General features: G+C 38.6%; 1 protein-coding gene across 3 annotated transcripts in view; it reads right to left on the reverse strand.

The window, feature by feature from the left end:
• Positions 1-267: 267 nt before the first annotated feature.
• The window catches only part of ptprea (protein tyrosine phosphatase receptor type Ea), a 154,662-nt gene continuing 127,346 nt past the window's right edge, over positions 268-27,583 (reverse strand). For 2 of the 3 annotated variants that reach the window (XM_063002896.1, XM_063002898.1), the window contains 11 exons: positions 24,022-24,141; positions 21,165-21,328; positions 17,933-18,068; positions 17,490-17,639; positions 16,100-16,193; positions 12,103-12,179; positions 10,502-10,636; positions 7,783-7,911; positions 5,986-6,137; positions 2,929-3,064; positions 268-1,058 (listed from right to left, as the gene is read on the reverse strand). In XM_063002896.1, coding sequence (XP_062858966.1) covers positions 984-1,058; positions 2,929-3,064; positions 5,986-6,137; positions 7,783-7,911; positions 10,502-10,636; positions 12,103-12,179; positions 16,100-16,193; positions 17,490-17,639; positions 17,933-18,068; positions 21,165-21,328; positions 24,022-24,141 — 1,368 coding nt within the window. In that variant the 3' untranslated portion in view covers positions 268-983. The remainder of the gene's footprint in view (positions 1,059-2,928; positions 3,065-5,985; positions 6,138-7,782; positions 7,912-10,501; positions 10,637-12,102; positions 12,180-16,099; positions 16,194-17,489; positions 17,640-17,932; positions 18,069-21,164; positions 21,329-24,021; positions 24,142-27,583) is intronic. The other variant, XM_063002897.1, reaches the window with a different exon arrangement.

Raw genomic sequence — 27,583 nt, forward strand, 5'->3', positions numbered from 1 at the left:
TCCATACTGTCCCAACTTTTTCTGATTTGGGGTTGTATAATGTGAAAAAAGGTGAGGATTTCCATGATGATTTTCTACAGGCACCGTATATAAAATATATTATAATAATTAGTTCATGACAAAGAAAATTACATAAAAGAAGAAAATATTTTAAGTATCTTTCCTTGCTGTGCATAGACCAAACAAAAACTGTGACTGTTTAGAAGCAGTATGCATTAACACTCATTCAGATAGACAAAATGTATTTACTATTTTTTTAATAGCCCATCTTTTTCATTGGTAATCCTTGGCATTGTATAATAAACATTAATCAGTGTGCTTTAAAAATTTGTGCCGCTTTTACCTGGTTTTAACAACATAAAGGTAACAGCCATTAACAATACTGTTTACACATCTCGTACAAGAAATGGCAGCAGATGGTTAAGGGTGGTTAGGTTTAAATCATCTTAAGCTTATTCTTATAAAAATCTTTCACTGAGTTATTATAAATGTACTTGTTTAAACATGTTTATGGCTGCATTGGTTAGATCTTAAGGTAAAAATGACACTGTCATTGGTATAAGTTATTATAATGTATCACATTAGGTCTAAATAAATACAAAAAAATCTAAATCAACAAAACAAAATTTAAATGAGTAAGAATGGACTGAAAGCAAAACAAAAAAAACACATAAATAAATGTACAATACATACAGCTTTACAAACTTTACACAGGTTAAAAAAATAAGAATTAATTAATAAGAATTACACAGGTTTAAACAAAAAGATCATTTTAAAAACACTGATGACACAGACAAGGCCTAAAATCACTGACTGTACTTACAGTTAAAAACATTGTGCAGCTTTAGTAAATGACATTATATTACAGATATATATGATCTTTTATGGGACAAGTGCATAGCAAAATAGAAGCAGATTTATCCAGGGAAAAAAATCCTGATAAACTGTTTTTTCTAAACAAAAATTCTTTTAAGGCAGATCGATCATTTAAAATTGGCATAGTCTGAGAAAATGTCGACAAAGTCTTGTACCACTTTGTAACAGAAGTCATATTGTTCCTACAGAGAGAAAAGAGAGAGACAAATATTAATAATCACGTACGTACATTTTCAATTTATTTTATTATTTTATTAAGAAAGAAAAAAGAAAAAGAAAGAAAAATTAAAAGAAAGAAAAAAAAGAAAAAAGAAAGAAAGAAAGACAGAAAGAAAAAATTGAAAAAAAAGGAAATAAAAGAAAAAAGAAAGAAAAAAGGAAAAAGAGAGTAAAGAAAAAAAGAAAGTAAAAAGAAAAAGAAAGAAGAAATAAAGAAAGGAAGAAAAAGAAAGAAAGAAAGAAAGAAAGAAAGAAAGAAAGAAAGAAAGAAAGAAAGAAAGAAAAGAAAGAAAGAAAAAAGAAAGAAAGAAAAAATGAAAGAAAAAAAGGAAAAAAAAAGAAAAGAAAGAAAAGAAAGAAAGAAAAAAGAAAGAAAGAAAAAGAAAAAAGAAAAAAAGAAAACCAAAAAAGAAAGAAAAAAGAAATAAAGAAAAAAGGAAAAAAGAAAAAAACTAAAAAAGAAAGGAAAAAATACAGAAAGGAAAAGAAAAAGAAAAAAGAAAGAAAAAGAAAAAAGAAAGAAAAAGAAAAAAGAAAGAAAGAAAGAAAAAGAAAAAAAATCAAGAAAAAAGAAAGATAAAAAAGAAAGAAAGAAAGAAAGAAAAAGAAAAAATGAAAGAAATAAAGAAAGAAAAATAAAGAAAAAAGAAAAAAAAGAAAGAAAAGAAAGAAAGAAAAAGGGAAAGAAAAAAAGAAAGAAAAAAAGGAAAAAAGAAAGAAAGAATAAAGAAAGAAAAAACAAAAAAACAAAAAGAAAGAATAAGAAAGAAAAAAAGAAAAAAAGAAAGAAAGAAAAAGAAAAAAGAAAGAAAAAGAAAGAATAAAGAAAGAAAAAAGAAAGAAAGAGGAAAAAAGAAAGAAAGAAAGAAAGAAAGAAAGAGAAAAAAGAAAGAAAGAAAGAAAGAAAGAAAGAAAGAAAGAAAGAAAGAAAGAAAGAAAGAAAGAAAGTCAGACATCCGATGTGCATGCAACTTGAACAGCTAGCAGATGTCACAAATGTAACAATCTTAAAAAACCTGTTCAGCCAATACCCGCGTCAGACACGGCCAATCATGTCTGTATAAGTGCCCGGTCAGACAATAGCACATCTGAGATTCAAGCTCAAGATCTCAGCAGTGGCGGACTAGCATATTGGACCAAACTTTTTCCTGCATCTTGCAGCCTTTGATATTTAGTTTAAGAAATGTATATTATATCAACTGATAAAGCACTGTAAAGTGTTAAACCATGGTCATTGCTTTTACAAAACATTTATTCTGTTGTAGCTTCTTCATCCTGGTCAGGGTCGCGGTGGGTGCAATTCCCTTGGCAAAAGGTAAGAAACACGCTAAACATCACCAGCCCATCACAGACCAAACACACACACACACACACTGGGTAATTTTGTAGCTCCAACTGGCCTGACTGCATGTTTTTGGACTGTGGGAGGAAGCCAGAGCTTTCAGAAAAAACCCACACAGACACAGGTAGATCATGCACCTCGCTCTGCCTGGGAATTGAACCAAGGACCTTCTTGCTACCCACTGAGCCACCATGGGTAATTTTGTATGTAGTCAAGATATCATGTCTTTAATACAATATTTCTTTCTGTGTGCAGCAGAGCTGATTTGCCTTACCATCTATTTCCATATTAGGTTCCTATAAGTTTTATACAGACAGATGTATGCTCTTATTAAGTCATCAGTCTTATTAGATTTAAACAATTCAGTTTATAAACAGATTCTCTATACTGAAAATCAATTACCTTTTTACTTTTAGCAATCACAATGATCTTATGACATAGCTACGCTGCAAAGCATTTTGAAAATTTAGTTATTGAGGTTTACTACATACCACAGTCTGCACCATGTGTGGCCGTTGCATACGCAAACTCTTCACAGTCTGAAAGACATCCAGCAGGCCCTCTGCCTTTACCCGTTCCAGAATATTACTGAGGGCGATAAACGTACCGGTCCGACCCGCTCCAGCACTACACACAGATACACACAAACATGCAAATATGAACTGACAGCGAATGCAGAGGTCCACATGGACGAACATATGTGGACACCTAACCTTGAGCTTGTTAAACATCTCATTTCAATACCATGGTCATTAATATGGACCTGACCCCACTTAACTCCACTCAACCCCACCCTGTAGCTACTACAGCCTCCAGTCTTCTAGGATGGCTTTTCACAAAATTTTATGACATGTCTAATCAAATTTTTGTTCATTAAGAAAAAAAGCATTTAATAGCTGATGTTGGATGAGAAGACCTTCGTGATTTAGTCAAATATGTGTTTAATAGTGTTGAAGTTAGGCAGTTTGTGCCGGCCAGTAAATTCTCTCTACAACAAACTCTTTAAATTATGTTTTATGAACCTTGCTCTGAACACAGGGACACAGTAATAATTAAACAGAAATGGGGCTGCAATAACAAAGCTTTAAGCATAAATATATTTATTGCATAATTGATTTTAAACACTAAGTAAGTGTGGCTGACAGATGTGCACTCAATAATAAAGAGGGGTGTCCACATACTTTTGGCTATGCTGTGTATTTAAAAAGGCAAAACGATTTACTGTGTATTCTGTGGTTGCAATTTTTATTCTATTATTATGCTTACAAGAATAGTAAAGTTTTTAACAGATGTGAGATGCATTAAGCATGATCTGGGTCAGAGGTTTTCTACCACCAAGCCACAGTCTGGTAAATTCATGTGGGTCATTTGGCACCAATGCATAAAAAGAGACAGACTAGCAGCAAATCTAGAGCAATACACAGACTAATACAGCCCTATTCCACCAACTGTAGGTTCTCTTTTCTTTAATTAGTGTTTAAAAATGACTTGTGTATACCCAATAGGAGTGATTTTGACTTTACACTCCAGTCTAGTGTCTACATCCATTATTCTTTTGTAAGCTGCAGTGTGGCCTGTGTTCTGGTCTAAGAAACTATGACACTGGTATGACTTAGCAAAACTTCTAGAAACATTGATAATTATAAAAAATGCTATTGAAGAAAAATGCAAGTCCAACAACTGGAAACATCACATAAGCTCACATCAGTCCAGTTCTGTCCAGTATAGGTCTTATCCTGAGGATTAACCAAACTTTACTCTCCTCACACTGAACCAGACTAAGGATCATTTTATTAGTTACTATTTTATATAGATTTTTATTTGTTCTTTTGCATGTACATGTACTGTTACATCCAACAGTGGGCAAAGATCAGCACAAGAATGCCCAGACTTCATGCAAACATGTTCAAACATGTAAAAAGACCAAAGTTTTAATGTGGTAATTGTAATGGCAAGAACAGAGCTTCTGAGACAGATTAAATGAACTAATTTATCGGGATACATATGGGGGTCATTTCACACAGGTAAAACATCACACTATAATGACACCTGGTGGCAGATTGTGGTCAACACCACAAATATTACAAAAACAAGTGGGCAAAGATCGGCAAGTCAATATGTGCGTCAACAAAGTATTACTTTAAGGGTGTGTATATATTTATGCAACTACTTCATTGTAGGTCTTTCCCCCCTAAAGATTTCAGTTTGTTTTTTTCAATTGAATTGTTCAGATTATAAGTCACATTAAAGTGAAAGAAGTTTTAAAATTGTTTATCTTGGTCCCATTTTTTACATTACATATATACAGCAATAACATTAAAACCACCTCCTTGTTTCTACACTTACTGTCCATTTTATCAGCTCCACTTACCATATAGGAGCACTTTGTAGTTCTACAATTACTGACTGTAGTCCATCTGTTTCTTTACATATCTTTTTAACCTGCTTTCACCCTGTTCTTCAATGGTCAGGACCCCCACCACACCACCACAGAGCAGGTATTATTTAGGAGGTGGATCATTCTCAGCACTGCAGTGACACTGACGTGGTGGTGGTGTGTTAGTGTGGGTTGTGCTGGTATGAGTGGAGTTTTTAAACACCTCACTGTCACTGTTGGACTGAGAATAGTCCACCAACCAAACATATCTAGTCAACAGCGCCCCGTGGGCAGCATCCTGTGACCACTGATGAAGGTCTTGAACATGACCAACTCAAACAGCAGCAATAGATGAGCGATCATCCCTGACTTTACATCTATAAGCTGAACCAATGAGGTAAGAGTGTCTAATAGAGTGGACAGTGAGTGGACATGGTATTTAAAAACTCTAGCAGCGCTGCTGTGTCTGATCCACTCATACCAGCACAACACACACTAACCCACCACCACCATGTCAGTGTCACTGCAGTGCTGAGAATGATCCACCACATAAATAATACCTGCTCTGTGGTGGTCTTGTGGGGGTCCTGACCATTGAAGAACAGCATGAAAGGGGGCTAACAAAGCATGCAGAGAAACATATGGACTACAGTCAGTAATTGTAGAACTACAAAGTGCTCCTATATGGTAAGTGGAGCTGATAACATGGACAGTAAGTGTAGAAACAAGGAGGTGGTTTTAATGTTATGGCTGATCAGTGTATATGCTATTGCAATAGGGGTGTGTAGACTTTTTTACTCCCTGTATGTTTGATATTAAAATATTTAATAATAAAGCCCTGTTTATGCTTGCCCCATGACTTTACCCTTCTGACACAGACATAACAACGTTTAAATTAAAATAAATCAAAATATATGTAAGTTCAAGTCCTACTGCTGGTATTCTTCCCACAAATTAGTTAAAGTGTTAAAGCAGTGTGTGGAGAGAAAAACATTTGTCAGTAACTGCAAACAGCGTATACCAAAATATATATCCAACATTTTCATGATCATGTGGGCTCCACTTCATACAAAATTTAGGCTAACTGCAGGCAAAATGTGCTTCTACCTGCTACTGGAGTGGCTACAAGTACACACGTGTGAATGTGTGTAGGAGTGTGAACGTGTATTACCTGCAGTGTACAACAATGGGGTGGTTGCCTGATTGCTGCTGCTGTTTCTGCACTGCAGCGATGATGTCAATCATTCCCTTCCCGTCTGCTGGAATTCCAATCTCCGGCCAGCCATGGAAGTGGAAGTGACGGACCAAACGCGTCTCCTTCTCCTGCACAGCACAAAACAACTGATGACATTTATGTCACACAGTATATGTGATCTTTTCAGCTATTATAACAGCCACTCTTCTGAGCAGGCTTTTCATGAGACTTTGGAGAAGGTCTGTGGGAATTTGTGCCCATTCAGTCAAAACAGCATTTGTATAGCTGGGCACTGGTGTCGGTCTAAAAAGCCTCAATTGATGTTCCAGTTCATTCCAAAGCTGTTTAGTGGAGCTGAGGTCGGAGCTCAGGTGGTGCAGACCACTAGAGTTTCTTTAAACCACGTTTTGATTTATGTCTTTGTAGATCTTGCTGTATGGACAAGGACACAGTCATGCTGGCACAGGAAGGGCCTTCCCTAAACTGCTGCAAAGTTGGAAGCATATAATTTTGTTTAATACACCTGTTAGCAATTGTTGCAACAATTTGTATGGGGTTTGAACCTGCAGCCTTCAGATTCTTAGTCCAGTATCTTATCTGGATGTTATGTTTAAGATTTTGGGTGCTCGGGTGGTGCAGCGAAAAGATACGCTAACCCACTGCCACAAAGAGCTGAGGTTGAATCTCAGCATTGCTATTGGCTGACTGGTTGTGTGCAAGTGGTCTAGTGGTCTGCAAGGGGATGACCAAACAGCCCAGCTACTGGGAGGTGCATCTGTCAGTGTGCTCTCAGTGCTGGCCCCATGCCTGGCTAAAAAATAAGAAGGGTTTCGTCAGTAAGGGCTGTAAAAAATGGGAGAAATCAGCTATATGGATCAGAATGATACACTGATCAGGCATAACATTATTACCACCAGTTCCGATGCTCACGTGCCCATTGTTGGCGCTTTCGGCAGTAGACAGGGGTCAGCATGGGCACCCTGACTGGTCTGCAGCTATGCAGCCCAATACGCAACAAACTGTGATGCACTGTGTATTCGGACACCTTTCTATCAGAACCAGCATTAACTTCTTCAGCAATTTGAGCTACAGTAGATCGTCTGTTGGATCAGACCACGCGGGCCAGCCTTCGCTGCCCACGTGCATCAATGAGCCTTGGTCGCCCATGACCCTGTCGCTGGTTTACCACTGTTCCTTCCTTGGACCACTTTTGATAGATACTAACCACTGCAGACTGGGAACACCCCACAAGAGCTGCAGTTTTGGAGATGCTCTGACCCAGTCGTCTAGCCATCACAATTTGGCCCTTGTAAAACATTTTTTCTGTTTCTAACACATCAACTTTAAGGATATAATGTTCACTTGCTGTCTAATATATCCCACCCACTAACAGGTGCTGTGATGAAGAGATAATCAGTGTTATTCACTTCACCTGTCAGAGGTCATAATGTTATGCCTGGTCGGTGTATGTGGTGACCCCTAAATACAGAAGCAGCCCAAAGGGGAAAATTTTTGTGGTATTAAAAAGTAAATGTATGTGTTTAATGTAAATCTTACAATTGTTTTACTAATTGGCATAGCTATCATCATATGCATACCCCAGTTTAGGAAAAAGGGCTGAATTAAATGACACAGCAGACTAGGTCTGCACATTGTAATATCCATGTAATGTTGATACTGCTTACTATTAAGGGAATTAACTTTAAAAACATAATAAAAAAGTTAATACATAACCACATACACATTTACACACCTACACACTTAATTACTTACCGGGTTGTATGTGAGTACCAGATCTCTGAGACTGAAGGTGTCATCACACTGAGTATCTGCTTTGATCTCTACTGTGTAATCTCCGTATTTCACAGAGTCTTCTAGAGGCCAGTACTGAAAGCACTTGTCCTGCAAAACACACACACACACACACACACACACACACACACACACATTCTTTTACTGCTGAAGTCATATTACATCACAGGTAAAGTGGAGTTAACTGTGAGACTTCTTTCTTGCACAGTCGGCTCCAAATCCATGGTGATGCAGAGTTTGCTTGACAGTAAACAGTGCCAGCCAAGTTCCAGCAGATTATACTTCACAGCAGACAATAGCATTTGGTGGTTTTGGAATTAGATCTGACACCTATAAATCATTTGAGATGATGGTTTGAGTCTTTCAAAACCTTTATATATATATATATATATATATATATATATATATATATATATATATATATATATATTATTTAAGTTTTCAAACAAGAACAACAATGAACATTAACAAAACATCCCACACTATACATAAATAATGCATTAAAAAAAATAGACTAATTACTTAATAAATAAATACGCAATATGTATTATATGTAAAGAAGGTTAAAAAAATAATAACAATAAAAAAGAATTAGATTAAAAAAATAATAATAAATAAATAAATAAAATACAATTTAGTACATCAATAAAAGCCTTCCAAACATAAAGGGATCGCCCCAGTGCAACTGCACTGGAGCACCTCAACTGTACTAGTTGAGCAACCCTGGTCATCTCAGATAGCCATCTTCTGAGACATGGAGCCTGAGAAGATTTCCAGTTCAGAAGAATAACTTTCTTAGCTGCAACCATGCCGGTCATAAGAACCTGCTGCTGTGCTTGTGAAAGAGTGTTCATTGAGTCAGAGTATCCAAAGAGTGCTGGGGCGACACTGGGACAAATATGAACATTAAATGCATCTGACAACAGTGAGAAAATATTGGTCCAATTTCAAACCCTTTTTAATGGGTACAGTTAATCTAGTCCTATTTACAAAAGCTGAACATGTGAAAGTAGTGTCCACTTAGTCTTGAGCATTTAGTGTAGAATGAGCAATACTCATACAGCTGTCACCAGTTTGGTGTACAAATACAATAGCTGTATAAGGCTAAAATGACCCAGGTCCTTGCTAACAGTGACAAAAAGTCCTAAGAAAGAAGAACAGAAACTAAAAAGGAATCTGTGGCCAAAGAGTTACATTACAGTAAAAAGAGTTTAAAATGAAGAACAAGTATATGACAAGACTTCCCAGATACCTCAATAATTAGTCTAATAGCATAAATCTAAAACCCTATAACATGGAAAGGTATAAACCACCAAACAAGAACAAAGAAGCCCAGAAATCATGTGGTCAGATGAATCAGCAGCATAGCTAATGTGCAGCCAAATATAAATTATAACATTGCAGCAGTGCATGTGGTTATCAGACAGCTAGGAGAATCAGAAGGGAGGTTGTTACACCCGGGTGGCTCAGACATGGCTTAGTAAAGTAAGCAAGCATGATCAAATCATAAGCAGCACTCTCGCATTAATGTGTAGTATTTGCAGTAGCACCTGCTGTAAAATCAGTAGTTTTATGTTTTCCAATGAAACCATGCAAAATATAAAATTTTAACTTAATATGGGGGCAGAACAGCATCTATGCCAGGGGTGCCCACACTTTCGTAGCTTGAGATCTACTCTTTCAGTCGACAGGTCATCGCGATCTACTTTTTAAGGTTGACCTCATCATTTTTCAAAAAAGCTTTGTAGCTTTTTTAAATGCACTTCTGTTCCTATATTGATACACCTTTACAAGGCAAACAACTGAAAAATCACACTAACCTTATTCTGATGATTTACACTGAATGGTGGCAGCCAGGTTTATGTAGTCTGGACAATAGCTGCTCCAGGTCTCAAGCAGTGTTCATCAGTAAGCGTGGACTGATATTGAGACTGAATTATTTTCATGTGGGAAAAGGCTGATTCACACAAGTAGGTTGATCCAAAAATACATGGAACATTTTTATTTGTCTGGATATTTTTCCTTAGCCAGCAAGTTCCAAAATTGTCCAGCAGAGGCCCCTGACTTCATACGAATGTCAGATTGTTGGGTTAAAACTTCTGTATGTAACATGAGTTCTGAATATTCTCCATCAGCTTCTACCACGTATGGACGTGAATGAAACAGCGTCTTTGCAGTGTTCTTGCTCGAATCAAACCGTTTTTTGTTTTCTTTGTGCTGGGTTGCACACTCATCTTCACAAACAGTGTAGGTTACAAGAGGAAAAATGCAAAAATAGCGCAAACTGGCGACTGGTGAATGAAAACTTTCTAGATTAGAGGTGCTTTAGGCACGCTGAGGCATAGCTATGGTAACAAACCACAAATTTAAAAAAAAAACAGTGGCCTGTTTGAATAAGGCGTGATCTACCAGCATGCACTGTGCGATCGACTGGTAGATCGCGATTGACGTATTGGGCACCCCTGATCTATGCTGTCAGTGGATGGGGGGGCTTACAGTCCTCATGGGTTCATTCAAATTCTCAAAAATCCTGTCAACCTCTAAAAACATGTGTCGGCTAATCTAAATTCTCATTAAGAGTTGTTCCTGTCTTTGTACCTAGTGCTTTTGGGTGACGTCTAACCCATCGTGACCCTAACCAGAATTAAGTAGATAGTAAAAAAGAATAAGTATTTTGTACCTGTTCTCGTTCTTGGAGTTCAGTCAGCATCACTATGGAATGGCATTTCCATTCCCAGACCATTCTCCAGAAATCTTCTACTGTTTGGGACAAAGGACCCTGGGTTGCTATGAAATAGTCCTTTTGCCTGTAGCCCTGTCAACCACAAACAATACACATAAAATATAATATTCATATTTAAAAAGTTAAACCAGGTTTATCGAATGTTATCTTTAAATTAATGCCATCAAAATATGGTAGCCTACTAATGCGGATATGAATCTCAGCTGTGCTATCAGCCAGTTGGGTGTCTATACAGATATCATTGGCAATGTCTGTGAGGGCAAAATGACCAAACAGCCAGCGGGAGGTGAACTTGTCAGTGCGCTCTAATTTTTACTTTTATCAGTTAACTTAAGATTTAGGAAAATTAACAAATTCACAGATTTTTTTTTTATTGCATTTTACGATTCGTCCCAACTTTTCTGAATATGGGGTTTGTACATACACGGATCAGGCATAATATTATGACCACCTTCCTAATAGTGTTTTGGTCCCCCTTTTGCTGCCAAAACAGCCCTGACCCGTTAAGGCATGGACTCCACTAGACCCCTGTAGGTGTGCTGTGGTATCTGGCACCAAGATGTTAGCAGCAGATTATTTAACTCCTGTAAGTTGCGAGGTGGGGCCTCCATGGATCGGACTTGTTTGTCCAGCACATCCCACAGATGCTCGATTGAATTGAGATCTGGGGAATTTGGAGGCCAAGTCAACACCTCAAACCCATTGTTGTGCTCCTCAAACCATTCCTGAATCATTTTTGCTTTGTGGCAGGGCGCATCATCCTGCTGAAAGAGGCCACAGCCATCAGGAAATACCGTTTCCATGAAAGGGTGTACATGGTCCACAACAATGCTTTGGTAGGTGGTACGTGTCAAGGTAACATCCACATGGATGGCAGGACCCAAGGTTTCCCAGCAGAACATTGCCCCTTGAACATTGAACATGGCCACCTTCTTCCATTGCTCCGTGGTCCAGTTCCGATGCTCACGTGCCCATTGTTGGCGTTTTCGGCATACGCAACAAACTGAGATGCACTGTGTATTCTGTCACCTTTCTATCAGAACCAGCATTAACTTCTTCAGCAATTTGAGCTACAGTAGCTTGTCTGTTGGATCGGACCACACATGCATCAATGAGCCTTGTGGCAAAAATTACCCTGTCCCAGTCATCTAGCCATCACAATTTGGCCCTTGTTAAACTCGCTCAAATCCTTACACTTGCCCACTTTTCCTGCTTCTAACCCATCAGCTTTGAGGATAAAATGTTCACTTGTTTCCTGATATATCCCACCTACTAACAGGTGCTGTGATGAAGAGATAATCAGTGTTATTCACTTCACCTGTCAGTGGTCATAATGTTATGCCTAGTCGGTGTAGATGCTAATTCAAGAATAATAGATTCCCCAAATACATAATAAGCACTTTTTTGCCTCAGACATCTATACATAGTGCACAAATGCTCTTTTGACTAAATGGGCACAAATTTCCACAAACACTTCAAAATCTTGTGGATAGTCTATCTCCTACTTATACACACTTAAGATAAAATGAAGCACTTACGTCAATAAAGGATGCGTTAATGTAGTCAGTGAATTCCTGACCTCTTCTCATTGACAGGATTACTCTGTTGAAATCATCTAACACAAAGACCAAAACAATGTGTTAATATTTATATTTATTAGTAAATCATCAGACATTTGTGAAAGAATGATTTGCTGTCACTTAACACATACTCTAGTAGTTTTTATTGTAAGAAGATATGGGGTTGACATGAGGTTATGCTGTATGACCACAGTAATCTCTTTAACCTAATGCATGTTTTAGTCTATCAGGTATTACTCAGTACTGTTAATTAATAAAATAAAGGCTAATAATGTGTATTATACTGTAAATACAGTTACAAACACACACACACACACACACACTCACACATGCACACACACACGCACACTTGACACATATTACGCTTACACATATACACACACATACTAATTCAACTCTCACATGCACACACACATATACAGTGTATCACAAAAGTGAGTACACCCCTCACATTTCTGCAAATATTTCATTATATCTTTTCATGGGACAACACTATAGACATTAAACTTGGATATAACTTAGAGTAGTCAGTGTACAACTTGTATAGCAGTGTAGATTTACTGTCTTCTGAAAATAACTCAACACACAGCCATTAATGTCTAAATGGCTGGCAACATAAGTGAGTACACCCCACAGTGAACATGTCCAAATTGTGCCCAAAGTGTCAATATTTTTTGTGACCACCATTATTATCCAGCACTGCCTTAACCCTCCTGGGCATGGAATTCACCAGAGCTGCACAGGTTGCTACTGGAATCCTCTTCCACTCCTCCATGATGACATCACGGAGCTGGTGGATGTTAGACACCTTGAACTCCTCCACCTTCCACTTGAGGATGCGCCACAGGTGCTCAATTGGGTTTAGTCCATCACCTTTACCTTCAGCTTCCTCAGCAAGGCAGTTGTCATCTTGGAGGTTGTGTTTGGGGTCGTTATCCTGTTGGAAAACTGCCATGAGGCCCAGTTTTCGAAGGGAGGGGATCATTCTCTGTTTCAGAATGTCACAGTACATGTTGGAATTCATGTTTCCCTCAATGAACTGCAGCTCCCCAGTGCCAGCAACACTCATGCAGCCCAAGACCATGATGCTACCACCACCATGCTTGACTGTAGGCAAGATACAGTTGTCTTGGTACTTCTCACCAGGGCGCCGCCACACATGCTGGACACCATCTGAGCCAAACAAGTTTATCTTGGTCTCGTCAGACCACAGGGCATTCCAGTAATCCATGTTCTTGGACTGCTTGTCTTCAGCAAACTGTTTGCGGGCTTTCTTGTGCGTCAGCTTCCTTCTGGGATGACGACCATGCAGACCGAGTTGATGCAGTGTGCGGCGTATGGTCTGAGCACTGACAGGCTGACCTCCCACGTCTTCAACCTCTGCAGCAATGCTGGCAGCACTCATGTGTCTATTTTTTAAAGCCAACCTCTGGATATGACGCCGAACACGTGGACTCAACTTCTTTGGTCGACCCTGGCGAAGCCTGTTCCGAGTGGAACCTGTCCTGGAAAACCGCTGTATGACCTTGGCCACCATGCTGTAGCTCAGTTTCAGGGTGTTAGCAATCTTCTTATAGCCCAGGCCATCTTTGTGGAGAGCAACAATTCTATTTCTCACATCCTCAGAGAGTTCTTTGCCATGAGGTGCCATGTTGAATATCCAGTGGCCAGTATGAGAGAATTGTACCCAAAACACCAAATTTAACAGCCCTGCTCCCCATTTACACCTGGGACCTTGACACATGACACCAGGGAGGGACAATGACACATTTGGGCACAATTTGGACATGTTCACTGTGGGGTGTACTCACTTATGTTGCCAGCTATTTAGACATTAATGGCTGTGTGTTGAGTTATTTTCAGAAGACAGTAAATCTACACTGCTATACAAGCTGTACACTGACTACTCTAAGTTATATCCAAGTTTCATGTCTATAGTGTTGTCCCATGAAAAGATATAATGAAATATTTGCAGAAATGTGAGGGGTGTACTCACTTTTGTGATACACTGTACATACACACACTATGTGACATTACTCACACATATACACACACACACAAACATACACACACACTGATACACAAACTTACATGCACATACACTAACATACACACACTCACAAGCACACACACACATACATTCACACACTTGCACATATACATACATACACTAACACACTTACATCTAACACAATTATACTACCTCATATACACGCTCGCACACACACATGACCACACACAACCAACACTTGTTCCTTGTCTTGTTCCCTGGATTCTGACAACAAATACAACTACTTAGTGGCTGTATTCCTTGCATCTTTACACAATATTGCAATTTGCACAATACTGCAATTTTTGCAACCTCCTCTTTTATATCTCTGCTGCTATAAAAACCGGCTAACTGTATATCAGAATATCACCTATCATTTACTCAGTACCATGTACTGGCCAACACCACACTTAGTCTTGTCTCTAGTCTTGTCTCCCTTAATTACTTTAGATTAGAAATGTATTTTATATTTATTGTACTGTTTTTATCTGCACTGTGTATATTGTATTGTCTTGCACTATGTCGTCAAAATAGGGCCAAAAGTATTGAGAACGAAAAAGCAGATTTTGAGAACGAAAAAGCAGATTTTGAGAACCCAAAAAGCAGATTTTAAGAAGCAAAAAAGCAGATTTTGAGAACCCAAAAAGCAGATTTTGAGAACCCAAAAAGCAGATTTTAAGAACCAAAAAGCAGATTTTGAGAACCCAAAAAGCAGATTTTGAGAACCAAAAGAGTGGATTTTTGAGAACCCAAAAAGCAGATTTTAAAAGCAGAATTTGAGAAGCAAAAAGCAGATTTTGAGAACCCAAAAAGCAGATTTTGAGAACCAAAAAGCAGATTTTGAGAACCCCAAAAGCAGATTTTGAGAACCCAAAAAGCAGATTTTGAGAACCCAAAAAGCAGATTGAGTCCACTTTGTATTTTACATTTATAAATAGTCCTTTTTTTCGCTGCGTTTTTTTCTCAATCACGCTTCTCTCAGTCTCGCTTTCAGTTTAAAAAGTTTCTCACTTCTGCTTTTTTTTTGTACTCTGCTTGTTTACGCTTTTCTGAGCCTTTCTCTCAGTTCAAAATTGTTTTTGGTCCTGTTGTTATGGGTGGCAGGATCTCGTCACTCACTGGCTGCTGGAAATAAGCCCTTCTTTGTCCCAAACACCCGAAAACATGATAGTACTATCAACAGTAGGTACAGTTATGTTAGGTTTGAATGTCTCATCTTTTCTCCTCCAAACATATTTCTGGTAAATTTTTCTTTCATCTGACCACAAAACTCTTCTTTAGTAGCCTTTTCTTTGTCCATTTAATCAGCAACAAACTTCAGTCAATATTTAAGGTGCTGAACTTCAAGCAGTGGTTCTAGTGGACTACATCTGACCTTTTGGAAAAAAGTCCTCAAGGCAAGTAAAGGTTTTGGTTTTGTTGTCAAGTTTTATCAAGAGATCACTCGTTTCATGTTCTTTGAAACTGCCAACTGTTGTTTGTAAGAAGACTTTGGAATAGCAACAAGTGACATTGCAAGAAACATACAGAGCTTCTTAGACTCCACCGAATTGTATGTGGGTTAGTCTAAACAGTCTTGTCGAACACAGAGAGACTTATCTGTGCCTAGATAGGCTCAGTTAAGTCACCAATTGTAGTAATTTTAGTAAGAAAAAAGCAGTGCCACAAAGTTAAATGACAACAGAAATTATTACCAACCAGATATTTGTGACCAAGCTGATTTGGCCTTTTTAAGGTTTTTTGGACAAAGAAAGTACTGTTTTATTTATGTCCCTTTATGTTATGTTAGCCTTTGACCTCAATCTAGAAACAGCCTCCTATACCATTTTAAAATGTCAGTGCACTTTTTGGGCAAAAATTTAAATTCTGAATGATTCATGCTGTTTAGTCTGCAGAAGTACATACATGGAATAATCTGGAGCACTCGGTTCTTCCTCATATTTGCCGGCAGGTTGCCTGTTCTCATGTTTTCCTTCATAATCCTCATGTTGGTCAGTTTCTGCAAAAAACAATCAAATCTTTAGTAAAATATCACATACTATTCACTTTTTCATGCACAATTTTGAAATAATAAGTTAATAATTTGTTTCTTTATTAAATAAAACTTTGCTAATGTGATATTACACAAGTTGCTAATTGAATTTTACTTAGAACTTAAATCATGTGCAATGAATTGGCTTCTAAATTAAGTTCTCGGTGTCTGGGACTGGGGAATCAGCTCTGCTTGGGCTCAACTTCTAGGCATTCAATTCAGAATTCAGAACACACATAAACCTAGGTGAGGATGGTTGATTGATAAAATATAGAAACCGTGCAAGCTAGAAAAATAAAACAAGTTGTTTATAAAGCTACTTGGTAAGTGAGTTATAGAGTAGTTTAACTGTTTAAATGTTACAATCATTATAAACTGATAGCTATGGTCAATTTAGAGTCCACCTACTGATGTGTTTTGGGGTCTAGCGGGGGAAATGCAGTGACAATTTGCACACTTTTAGGATTTGACACTTTTCTTTTTCTTCAATTTTCCCCCCTAATCTAGTCGTATCCAATTACCCTGACTGCATTACACTACCCCTCTACCGATACAACCCTCCACTGCTGACTGAGGAGCTTTGCAACTGACACACGCCGCCTCTGACACGTGTGCAGTACAGAAACCCTGATCAGCATTATTCATCATCAATCAGCCAGCAGAGGTCGTAATTGCACCAGTTCTGAGGAACCCTGGTCCGGTTATCCCAACCTGTGAACATCAGCCAATCGTTGTTAATGTAGCTGCCCAGTCCAGCCGGATGGCAGAGCTGAGATTCGATACGATGTAATCTAGTCATGTACAATTACCCTGATTGCATCCTCTATACTGATTCAACCCCAGCTGCACCAGTTATGAGGACCTATGATCCGACATTTTTACCCTCTAACCCTATGAACAACAGCCAATCGTTGTTCATGCAACCGCCCAGCCCAGTCAGAAGGCAGAGCTGAGATTCGATATGATGTATTCGAAATCCCAGCTCCGGTGTGCTAGCGTATTTTACCGCTGAGTGGCTTTGACATATTTTTTAAGATTTTTTTTATTTGTTTATGCCAAAACCTGAACAAAACCTCTAACATAACCTGCCAAAAACCTGACATGTTTAATAAATTCATTAGCATGTATATATAAACAAATGTAAGTAAAACTGTCAATAATAGTCATAAATGTTCTGCTTTATTCACTAGTGTGAATGCCAGCTACATGTAATAATATCTTTTCTGTTTACTATGCTTTGTTTTTTCTGTGTGAATTGCTCACCCTAAACTCCTCCTCAAGCCCCAGGCGGTCATTCGTTGAGCAGGTGTTGTGTAGTTTGTGCAAGTGTCCCTCCAGAGAGGACACATCTAGTTCAGTGTCACCATAGAGGTAGTACTCTAGCAAAGCCTGGTAGATGAACGAGTACTGCATCTGCACAGCACACAGAGTAGAACTGTTTAAGGAACACAAATAGGAAATCCCCCACAAGTTACATTGTAAGTATAATTGGAAATGCCACTGGGTGATTTCCAAAGCAGTGATATACAGAGGTGGCCAAAAATATATCCACACTTCAACAATAGCAAAACCTAAAATATAAAAGATCCAGTATTATAACTGTTTAACATCATTGTAATTTGTAAATAACAACTCAAAAAGTCAATTTTTCCCAAAAACAAGCTGAACCCAGTACTCATCTGACCAACGCAGTTAAAGATACTCACGTCCGTCTGTACAAGTTGTGATCTCTGTTCTCGAATTTTGGACACGAACGCAAAAATGTCGACTTTCTGCTCCGTGTCCATCATGTCGATCATAGCATCTATTACAATGAAGGTCCCCGTCCTCCCAACTCCAGCACTGAAAGCAACAAACACACACAGTGATGAAACATACACTGTTCAGCCTTAATATTAAAACCACCTCCTTGTTTTTACACTCACTGTCCATTTTATCAGCTCCACTTACCATATAGAAGCACTTTGTAGTTCTACAATTACTGACTGTAGTCCATCTATTTCTCTACATACTTTGTTATCCCCCTTTCATGCTGTTCTTTAATGGTCAGGACCCTCACAGGACCACTACAGAGCAGGTATTATTTAGGTGGTGGATCATTCTCAGCACTGCAGTGACACTGACATGGTGGTGGTGTGTTAGTGTGTGTTGTGCTGGTATGAGATGATCAGAAACAGCAGCGCTGATGAAGTTTTTAAACACCTCACTGTCACTGCTGGACTGAGAATAGTCCACCAACCAAAAATATCCAGCCAACAGCACCCCGTGGGCAGCATCCTGTGACCACTGATGAAGGTCTAGAAGATGACCAACTCAAACAGCAGCAATGGATGAGTGATCGTCTCTGACTTTACATCTGCAAGGTGGACCAACTAGGTAGGAGTGTCTAATAGTGTGGACAGTGAGTAGACAGGGTATTTAAAAAACTCCAGCAACACTGCTGTGTCTGATCCACTCATACCAGCACAACACACACTAACACACCACCACCATGTCAGTGTCACTGCAGTGTTGAGAATCATCCACCACCTAAATAATACCTGCTCTGTGGTGGTCCTAACCATTGATGAACAGGGTAAAAGCAGGCTAAAAAAAGTATGTACAGAAATAGATGGACAACAGTCAGTAATTGTAGAACTACAAAGTACTTCTATATGATAAGTGGAGCTGATAAAATGGACAGTGAGTGTAGAAACGAGGAGGTGGTTTTAATGTTATGGCTGATCGGTGTATACAGTAAACTAAAATCAGACATTCACAAAGACAGTGACTCCCCATCCCCTCCTCAGACATGGTTAACTGTGTCTGTACATGGCCTGACTAGGCCAGTGACCTTGCTGAGACCTAAACCCAGGTTTGTGGCATGGTGGCTAAGTGGGTAGCACTGTCACCTCACAGCAAGAAGGTCCTGGATTCGATCCCCAGGTGGGGCGGTCCAGGTCCTTTCTGTGTGGAGTTTGCATGTTCTCCTCGTGTCTGTGTGGGTTTCCTCCGGGTGCTCCGGTTTTCTCCCACAGTCCAAAGACGTGCAAGTGAGGTGAAATGGAGACACAAAATTGTCTATGACCGTGTTAAACATTAAACTTGTGAACTGATGAATCTTGTGTAATGAGTAACTACCTGTCCTGTCATGAATGTAACCAAAGTGTGTAAAACATGACGTTAAAATCCTAATAAATAACCTAATCCCAGGTCACTGGGGTGGAAGGCTAGAGCACTGCATCATCCAAGCTTCCGTTCTGGAACAATAAAGCTATAACTCTTGAGCAATAAATCACATATGAATGGTTGTATAGTACTATTCATCCGTTAAGCTAGTGTGTGTGTGTGCATGACACTGGATTGAAAGTGTAGGAGTTCAGCAGGTCAGAGCGGCAACATACCCACTCCTGTCACACTGAAACACGACACACAACTGGGTCAGAAGGTCCCTGATCAAACATTCAGACACTGACCTACTTATTTCTTTATTATTTCCCTAACTATCCGGCAGATTTAATAGCCCTCTGTTCACTTAATTCAAATCATATGCTAATCATTGTGAATAATGCATCATTGTCTGCTTAAATTAATTATGCATGCATGACAGAAACCTTCCAAGTGCCACAAAGGGTCCACAAAGTCCTCTGAATAATATGAGTTTAAAAAAAAGTTATGCAAAATGGTATTTTTCTCTACAACCTTAAATCAGAAAAAGTTGGGACAGTATGGAAAATGCAAATAAAAAACTGCAGTGTTTTTTACATTTACATTGACTTTCATTCATTTCATTAATTTACCACTTTGTTGCCCTTTCTTCTCTCAACACTTAAAAGACACCAATGATACCAGGAGATGAAGTGTTTCAGGTGTTATTTTGTCCCATTTTTTTCTGCAAACACATCTTAAAATGTGCAACAGTACATGGTTATCTTTGTTGCATTTTTTTTTTTTATTCTGCAGAACTGCAGGCAGGCCAGTCAAGTACCCGTACCCTCTTCTTCTGCAGCCACACCTTTGTGATGTATGCAGCATGTGGTTTTTCTCTGTCTTGTTAAAAAATGTGAGGTCATCTATGAAAAAGACGTTAGCTCAAATGACTTTTTTTTTGTCATGTTGCCATCACAGAAGTGTAAATTTCAAATTAATGGGGTTGTCTCAAGGGCACTGACATAACCCCATACCATGACAGGCCCTGGCTTTTGGACTTGGTGCTGATAACAATCTTCCTCGTTAGTTAACACATCCTCCACAAAAACAAAAAACATACATAAAATATACAATGTGCCAATAATTTTGCAAAGTTGTTTCCAATATATTAATAACAACACTCCTTAATATGGCCAAACAACCTATACAGCATTGGCTGTAACCCCTTCTTGATGACCTTCAGGTGCTTGTCATTGTCATTTAGCATTGCACATTTGTGATTATGAAGTCTTGACTTTCTTAGACAACAACCAGCATGCAATCAACCCCCCCCCCCCCCCCCCCACTCCCCTTCGCCGCTGTAGCTGCTTTTATTTGTTCCACAAGGTTTGTAACTTTCACATTTAGCCCATTTAATCAAAATAGCATTTGTGAGGTAAGACACTAATTTGATGAGAAGACCTGGTTTGCATTTAACATCCAATTCATCCTGAAGATGTTCTCTTGCTTTTTTAAATGATGACTAAAACACATGGTACTTAAATGTAGACTTTGGTGTGTTCTCCAACATATATTGTCTTCTTACAGGGTTTTAACAGGTCTGTGGTCTTGTAGACTAATGTCTATTTGTACGAGAGCAGTGGTCCCCAACCACCGGGCCGCGGACCAATTTCGGTCCGTGGGTCATTTATTACCGGGCAGCACAGAAAGAATAAATAATTAGAGATCACTACATCAGCAATGAAAACACTACTTCCATTTCCAACACATGGGTGTTTTTCGTATCATATCACCCCCAGGATTACATACCTACAATGCACCACGATAGGACCTCCATATGATGGGTTCACTTGTTTCACCTTCTTGAGAAACTTGAGCATTCCAATGGGTGAGAAGGGCACGCCAAAATCTGGCCAGCTGGTGAAGTGCAGTTGTGTCACCAAACGAGGGGTTTTAGAGCCATCACTAGCCTGCTGTGAAAAAAAGGATTCATTATTTGGCATTGAATAACACAAAGACAGTATAAATGTAAACTGTAAAATATTTAGTATTGATCTGTAGTCTTAGGCAAGCTGACTGTACCCTTATTCTGTTTTATTTTTGGCACATAAAAAGCCTGCAAAACTATTAATAATATTAAAACTGTAAACAGACAATGGCTTTGTTTCATTCTTTTTAATATTGAGGCAATAGCATTTAGGTTTTTCATTTGAAATTTTGTAGATGTGACCCATGTGCAGTTGTAGCCTAGCGGTTAAAGTACTGGAAGGTCACTGGTTCAAGTCCCACCATTGCCAGGTTGCCACCGTTGAGTCCTTGAGCAAGGCCCTTAACCCTTAATTGCTCAGACTGTATACTGTCACACAGAGATGTACACAAGTCACAAAGTCTGAGTCAAGTCACAAATCTTTAGGCTAGAGTCCGAGTCATAATTAAAAACCTCCAAACTTGTGTAAAACACTAACTCGTTAGAAAGCGTTTCATTGACACATCATCTGTGTGACGCTGCAAACTGAATAAAGGCAAATAACAGCATTTCTTACTAAAATTTAAATCTGATTGATTTTTTATTAATCAACCATTAGCGCCAGTTCTGTAGGAGCGTTCCATTCACTCCAGTTGTTCCTGTGAAGTGCACTATGTAGGGTATTCCACCATTTTAAGTGAGATTCCAATCCAAATGTAATGAAAATGTTCACATGAAGTTTAAACTGTGAAGGGAGTAGGGAGCAACGCTTCATCACTACACCAGAAGCTGGCTGTAACATTTACCCATTGCGTGCATTAACTAATGTTAACACATGCTGACGCTAGGGACGCTTGTTGTTTATGAGTCATTTTTTGTGAGTCATGAGTCGAGTCTGAAGTCGCTGTGTGCACGACTTACGTGTGACTTGGACTCGAGTCCCAGACTCGAGTCCCCATCTCTGCTGTGACAGTACTGTAAGTCGCTTTGGATAAAAGTGTCTGCTAAATGCCAAAAAAAGTAAATGTGACTTAAACCAGTAGCAAAGACTCAATAATACTAAAATTGCTGCAAGCTCACAGCTATAACCACAGAACCAGGTAAACCACAGCGATTATATTTTCTGGCACATAGGAAACAGAAGTGGGTTTAAATATAGAAAATATAATTGCAAATGTCAGTCATAATGATACAAAAAATAATAAGATCTTTAATGTTTTTAGAATCTGTAGCAGCAACAGAAATCATGAGTGAAATGCACCATTGATCATCTGCTAATAAAAGTACTTTTCGACCACTGGTTGTACGGGTGTACACCAGCATAGTGAGGATTGTTGAACGCAAAACTACATCAACAAATTTAAAATAGTTGGTTAGTCTTAAGATTATTCTATTAAACATGGAGGCCTGGTATATAAAAACATGATTTAAATCACAAAAAGGCAGATGAACAAAGCAAGCCAACAAAACATGTTTTAGATAAGGATTTTACAAAAGCTATGGGGAAAAATAAATAAATATAAAAATTAGGGCTGGCTCGATAAGGCTGGCCACTTTTTCATGTCCGATACCGATACTGCAAATTGAGTATCTGCCAATACGATACCAATCCGATACGTCATTTCTCCTCTCAAACAACTAAGCAGTAATAATACATGTCTCAATGCACCATGGTTAAACGGTGTAGTTTGTTTTATTTCATAACAATAATGGATTAATCATTGAGGATGTGAGAGATCTCCAAGCCGGGACAAGATAAGTTTTCTTTATCTCAGGTGAGCAATTTATCATTTATAAAGCGATTTTTATTGTGTTTAAACAGTGTTTTAGATGTGGCAGTAGTAGATGATTTTTTTAAATGCTAAAAGTTTAAGTAGATCAGTGTGTTTTAATTTCTGAATGGCTATTGCGGATGAGTTGTAGATCAGTGGCACATGTTAATGATGTCATCAAGATGCACCTTGTTACAGCAGTTGCCGAGTGAGCTGGCAATAAACGGCACTCTGGAACGTATCTTAATGTGTTATTTGCTTTACACACAAACAATGGCCTTATTTACATTAAGTGTTATTTACATTAGGCAACAGTGTCGGATTACAATTTTTTTTCCTTCTGATATCTGATCCAGTGATTTGGGCCAATATCGGATCGGTGCCAGTCCTAATATAAATGAATGAATATATAAATAAATAAAACAAATAAAACTTGCCTAAGCACATAATGCTATTTTAAATTAAATAAGTGAATGTTAAGAACGCTTTTGAGTTTGTTGATTTAAAAATGAACTAATTTCGCCTTTAACTGTTTCAGAACATAAGCAATTCTTTGAAACACTTACTAAGAACGAGTCATAATTAAAAACCTCCAAAATTATGTAAAACACGTTAGAAAAGCCAATCAAGCGTTTCATTGACACATCATCTGTGTGACGCAAACTGAATAAATGCAAATAACAGCATTTCTTACTAACATAAGCAATTCTTTAAAACACTTACTAAGAATAAGTGCTTGTTTACTTTTTTTATTAATTAATTATTAAGTATTTAAGTAATCTATTGAACAGAAACTGTTATTTTTGCCTACACACACATAAGAAACCATGGCTATTACTTTTAATTCTTTGTTATTGTTTCTACATTAGTTCCTGTATTTAATGAGTCATGAATGCCTGTAAGAAGGCAGTATTTCCATCATACTTACATACTGCACACAGAATTTCCGTATTGTGTAGTCAACCAGCACAGTAATGTCCTCCACAGCCACTCGCACATTCCCGTACGTCCAGCAGCCCTTGTCAGGCCAGTACTGATAACACTTGTCCTACAAAGTAAAGATTTTAATATAAACAGTGCACAATGGTTTATACTTAATAGAAATTTGTAAACAGGTGCAGTTAGAGTACATGGGTTTTTAAGGTGACTTCTAAGCTTCTGTGATGCAAACAAGCAAATTTTATCAGTGCTTCCCGTCAATCAGAATTAGTCAGCCTGAGCGTGATGGATAATGCACTTGTAATGACACTCTGCCTAATTATAATAATACCTGAGAGTGCTTTACTAGCAATTATTTAATCATTTATTTAGCCCAGCCAAAACTGATTTTAATCTCCCACCCATTCCGGTTTTACTGATTTAAGTCTGAGCTATAGAAAGCTAAAAACAGGAACTAGAGAGAGAGAATATGAGGCCAGAGGCTAAATGCAGATGACTTCTGTTGGAGGCTAAAATCACAACATGTATATACACTGATCAGCGATAACATTAAAACCACCTCCTTGTTTCTACACTCACTGTCCATTTTATCAGCTCCACTTACCATATAGAAGCACTTTGTAATGATACAATTACTGACTGTAGTCCATCTGTTTCTCTACATACGTTTTTAGCCTGCTTTCACCCTGTTCTTCAATGGGCCAGGTCCACCACAGAGCAGGTATTATTTAGGTGGTGTATTATTATCAGCATTGCAGTGACACTGACATGGTGGTGATGTGTTAGTGTGTATTGTGCTGGTACAAGTGGATCAGACACAGCAGCGCTGCTGGAGTTTTTAAATACCATGTCCACTCACTGTCAACTCTATTAGACACTCCTTCCTAGTTGGTCCACCTTGTAAATGTAAAGTCAGAGACGATCGCTCATCTATTGCTGCTGTTTGAGTTGGTCATCTTCTAGACCTTCATCAGTGGTCACAGGACCACTTTTTTGGTTGGTGGACTATTCTCAGCCCAGCAGTGACAGTGAGGTGTTTAAAAACTCCAGAAGCATTGCTGTATCTTATCCACTCATACCAGCACAGCACACACCAACACACCACCACCATGTAAGTGTCACTGCAGTGCTGAGAATGACCAAACACCCAAATAATACTTACTCTGTGGTGGTCCTGTGTGTGTCCTGACTATTAAAAAACAGCATGAAAGGGACTAACAAAGCATGCAGAGAAACAGATGGACTACAGTTAGTAATTGTAGAACTACAAAGTGCTTCTATATGCTAAGTGGAGTGTAGAAACAAAAAGGTGGTTTTAATGTTATGGCTGATCAGTGTATGTCTGTGTGTGTGTGTGTATGTATGTATATGTATATATATATATACAGTGAGGAAAATAAGTATTTGATCCCCTGCTGATTTTGTAAGTTTACCCCCTTACAAAGACTTGAACAGTCTATAATTTTTATGGAAGGTTTATTTTAACAGAGAGAGACAGAATATCAACAAAAAATCCAGAAAAAAAACATTAAATAAAAGTTATAAATTAATTTGTATTTAATTAAGGGAAATAAGTATTTGATCCCCTGCCAACCAGCAAGAATTCTGACCCCCACAGACCGGTTATGTGCACAAAAGGCACACAAATTAGTCCTGTCCCTGTATAAAAGACTCCTGTCACAGAATCAGTTTCTTCCATTCAAATCTCTCGACCACCATGGGCAAGACCAAAGAGCTATCAAAGGACGTCAGGGAAAAGATTGTAGACCTGCACAAGGCTGGAATGGGCTACAAGACCATCAGCAAGATGCTTGGTGAGAAAGAGACCACTGTTGGTGCGATCATTCGAAAATGGAAGAAATACAAGATCACAATCACCCTCACTCTGGAGCTCCATGCAAGATCTCACCTGGTGGGGTAAGAATGATTCTGAGAAAGGTGAGGTCAGTCCAGAATTACACGGGAGCTGGAAGCAGAGAAATGCTGGATATGACCCCAAGAACACCATCCCCACTTGGAATTTCGCTGCCTCCAAACACAGCGAGTGGAGTTGATGCTAAAGAGCTCAATTCTGGTCTCATCTGACCATATCACATTCTCCCAAGCTTTCTCTGAATCACTCAGGTGTTTATTGGCAAACTTCAGACGGGCCTGTACATGAACCTTCTTCAGCAGAGGGACTTTGCGGGCACTGCAGGATCTCAATCCATTACGGCGAAGTGTGTTACTAATGGTTTTCTTGGTGACTGTGCTCCCAGCTCCCTTGAGATCATTGACAAGCTCCTCCTGTGTAATTCTGGACTGACCTCACCTTTCTTAGAATCATTCTTACCCCACCAGGTGAGATCTTGCATGGAGCTCCAGAGTGAGGGTGATTGACTGTGATCTTGTATTTCTTCCATTTTCGAATTATCGCACTAACAGTGGTCTCTTTCTCTCCAAGCTTCTTGCTGATGGTCTTGTAGCCCATTCCAGCCTTGTGCAGGTCTACAATCTTGTCCCTGACGTCCTTTGATAGCTCTTTGGTCTTGCCCATGGTGGTTGAGAGATTTGAACGGAAGAAACTGATTCTGTGACAGGAGTCTTTTATACAGGGACAGGACTAATTTGCCTCTAGTGTGCCTCATGGGCACATAACCGGTCTGTGGGGGTCAGAATTCTTGCTGGTTGGTTGGGGATCAAATACTTATTTCCCTTAATTAAATACAAATTAATTTATAACTTTTATTTAATGTTTTTTTCTGGATTTTTTTGTTGATATTCTGTCTCTCTCTGTTAAAATAAACCTTCCATAAAAATTATAGACTGTTCAAGTCTTTGTAAGGGGGTAAACTTACAAAATCAGCAGGGGATCAAATACTTATTTTCCCCACTGTATATATACAGTGGAAAGAAAAAAGTATGTGAACCTCTTGGAATTTTATGGTTTTCTGCATTAATTTGTCATAAAATGTGATTTGATCCTCATCCAAGTCAAGCGTATCGACAAATATAATGTGCCTAAAAGAATAACACACAAAAATTTTGATCTTTCATGTCTTCATTGAGAACAACCATAAAAACATCATAGTGCTAGTGGATAAAGTATGTGAACCCTTGAGTTAATGATCTCAAAAAAGCTCATTGGAGTCAGGTGTTAGCATACCTGGAGTCTTGTTAAGAAAATGAGTTTGGTGGTGTGGACTAGAGCTACTTTGACTGATAAAAACCACTTAAACTTTTTGAGTTTGCTCCACACAAGAAGGATACGCATATGTAAGCCATGCCTCGCCAAAAAGAGCTTTCAGAGGATCTACGATCAAAAATTGTTGATTTACATAAAGCTGGAAAGGGTTACAAAGTGATTTCAAAGACTTTAGAAATTCACCAGTCTACAGTAAGGCAAACAATCTACAAATGGAGACAATTTGGGACTGTGGCTACTCTGCCAAGAAGTGGGCGCCCCGTCAAAATGACCCCAAGAGCACAACGGAGACTCATCAATGAGGTGAAGAAACAACCCCGAGTGACAGCCAAAGATTTGAAGGCGGCATTGGTACAGGCTAACATCT

This window comes from Trichomycterus rosablanca, chromosome 10 (genome assembly GCF_030014385.1).
Source record: "Trichomycterus rosablanca isolate fTriRos1 chromosome 10, fTriRos1.hap1, whole genome shotgun sequence".
Lineage (NCBI taxonomy): Eukaryota > Metazoa > Chordata > Actinopteri > Siluriformes > Trichomycteridae > Trichomycterus > Trichomycterus rosablanca.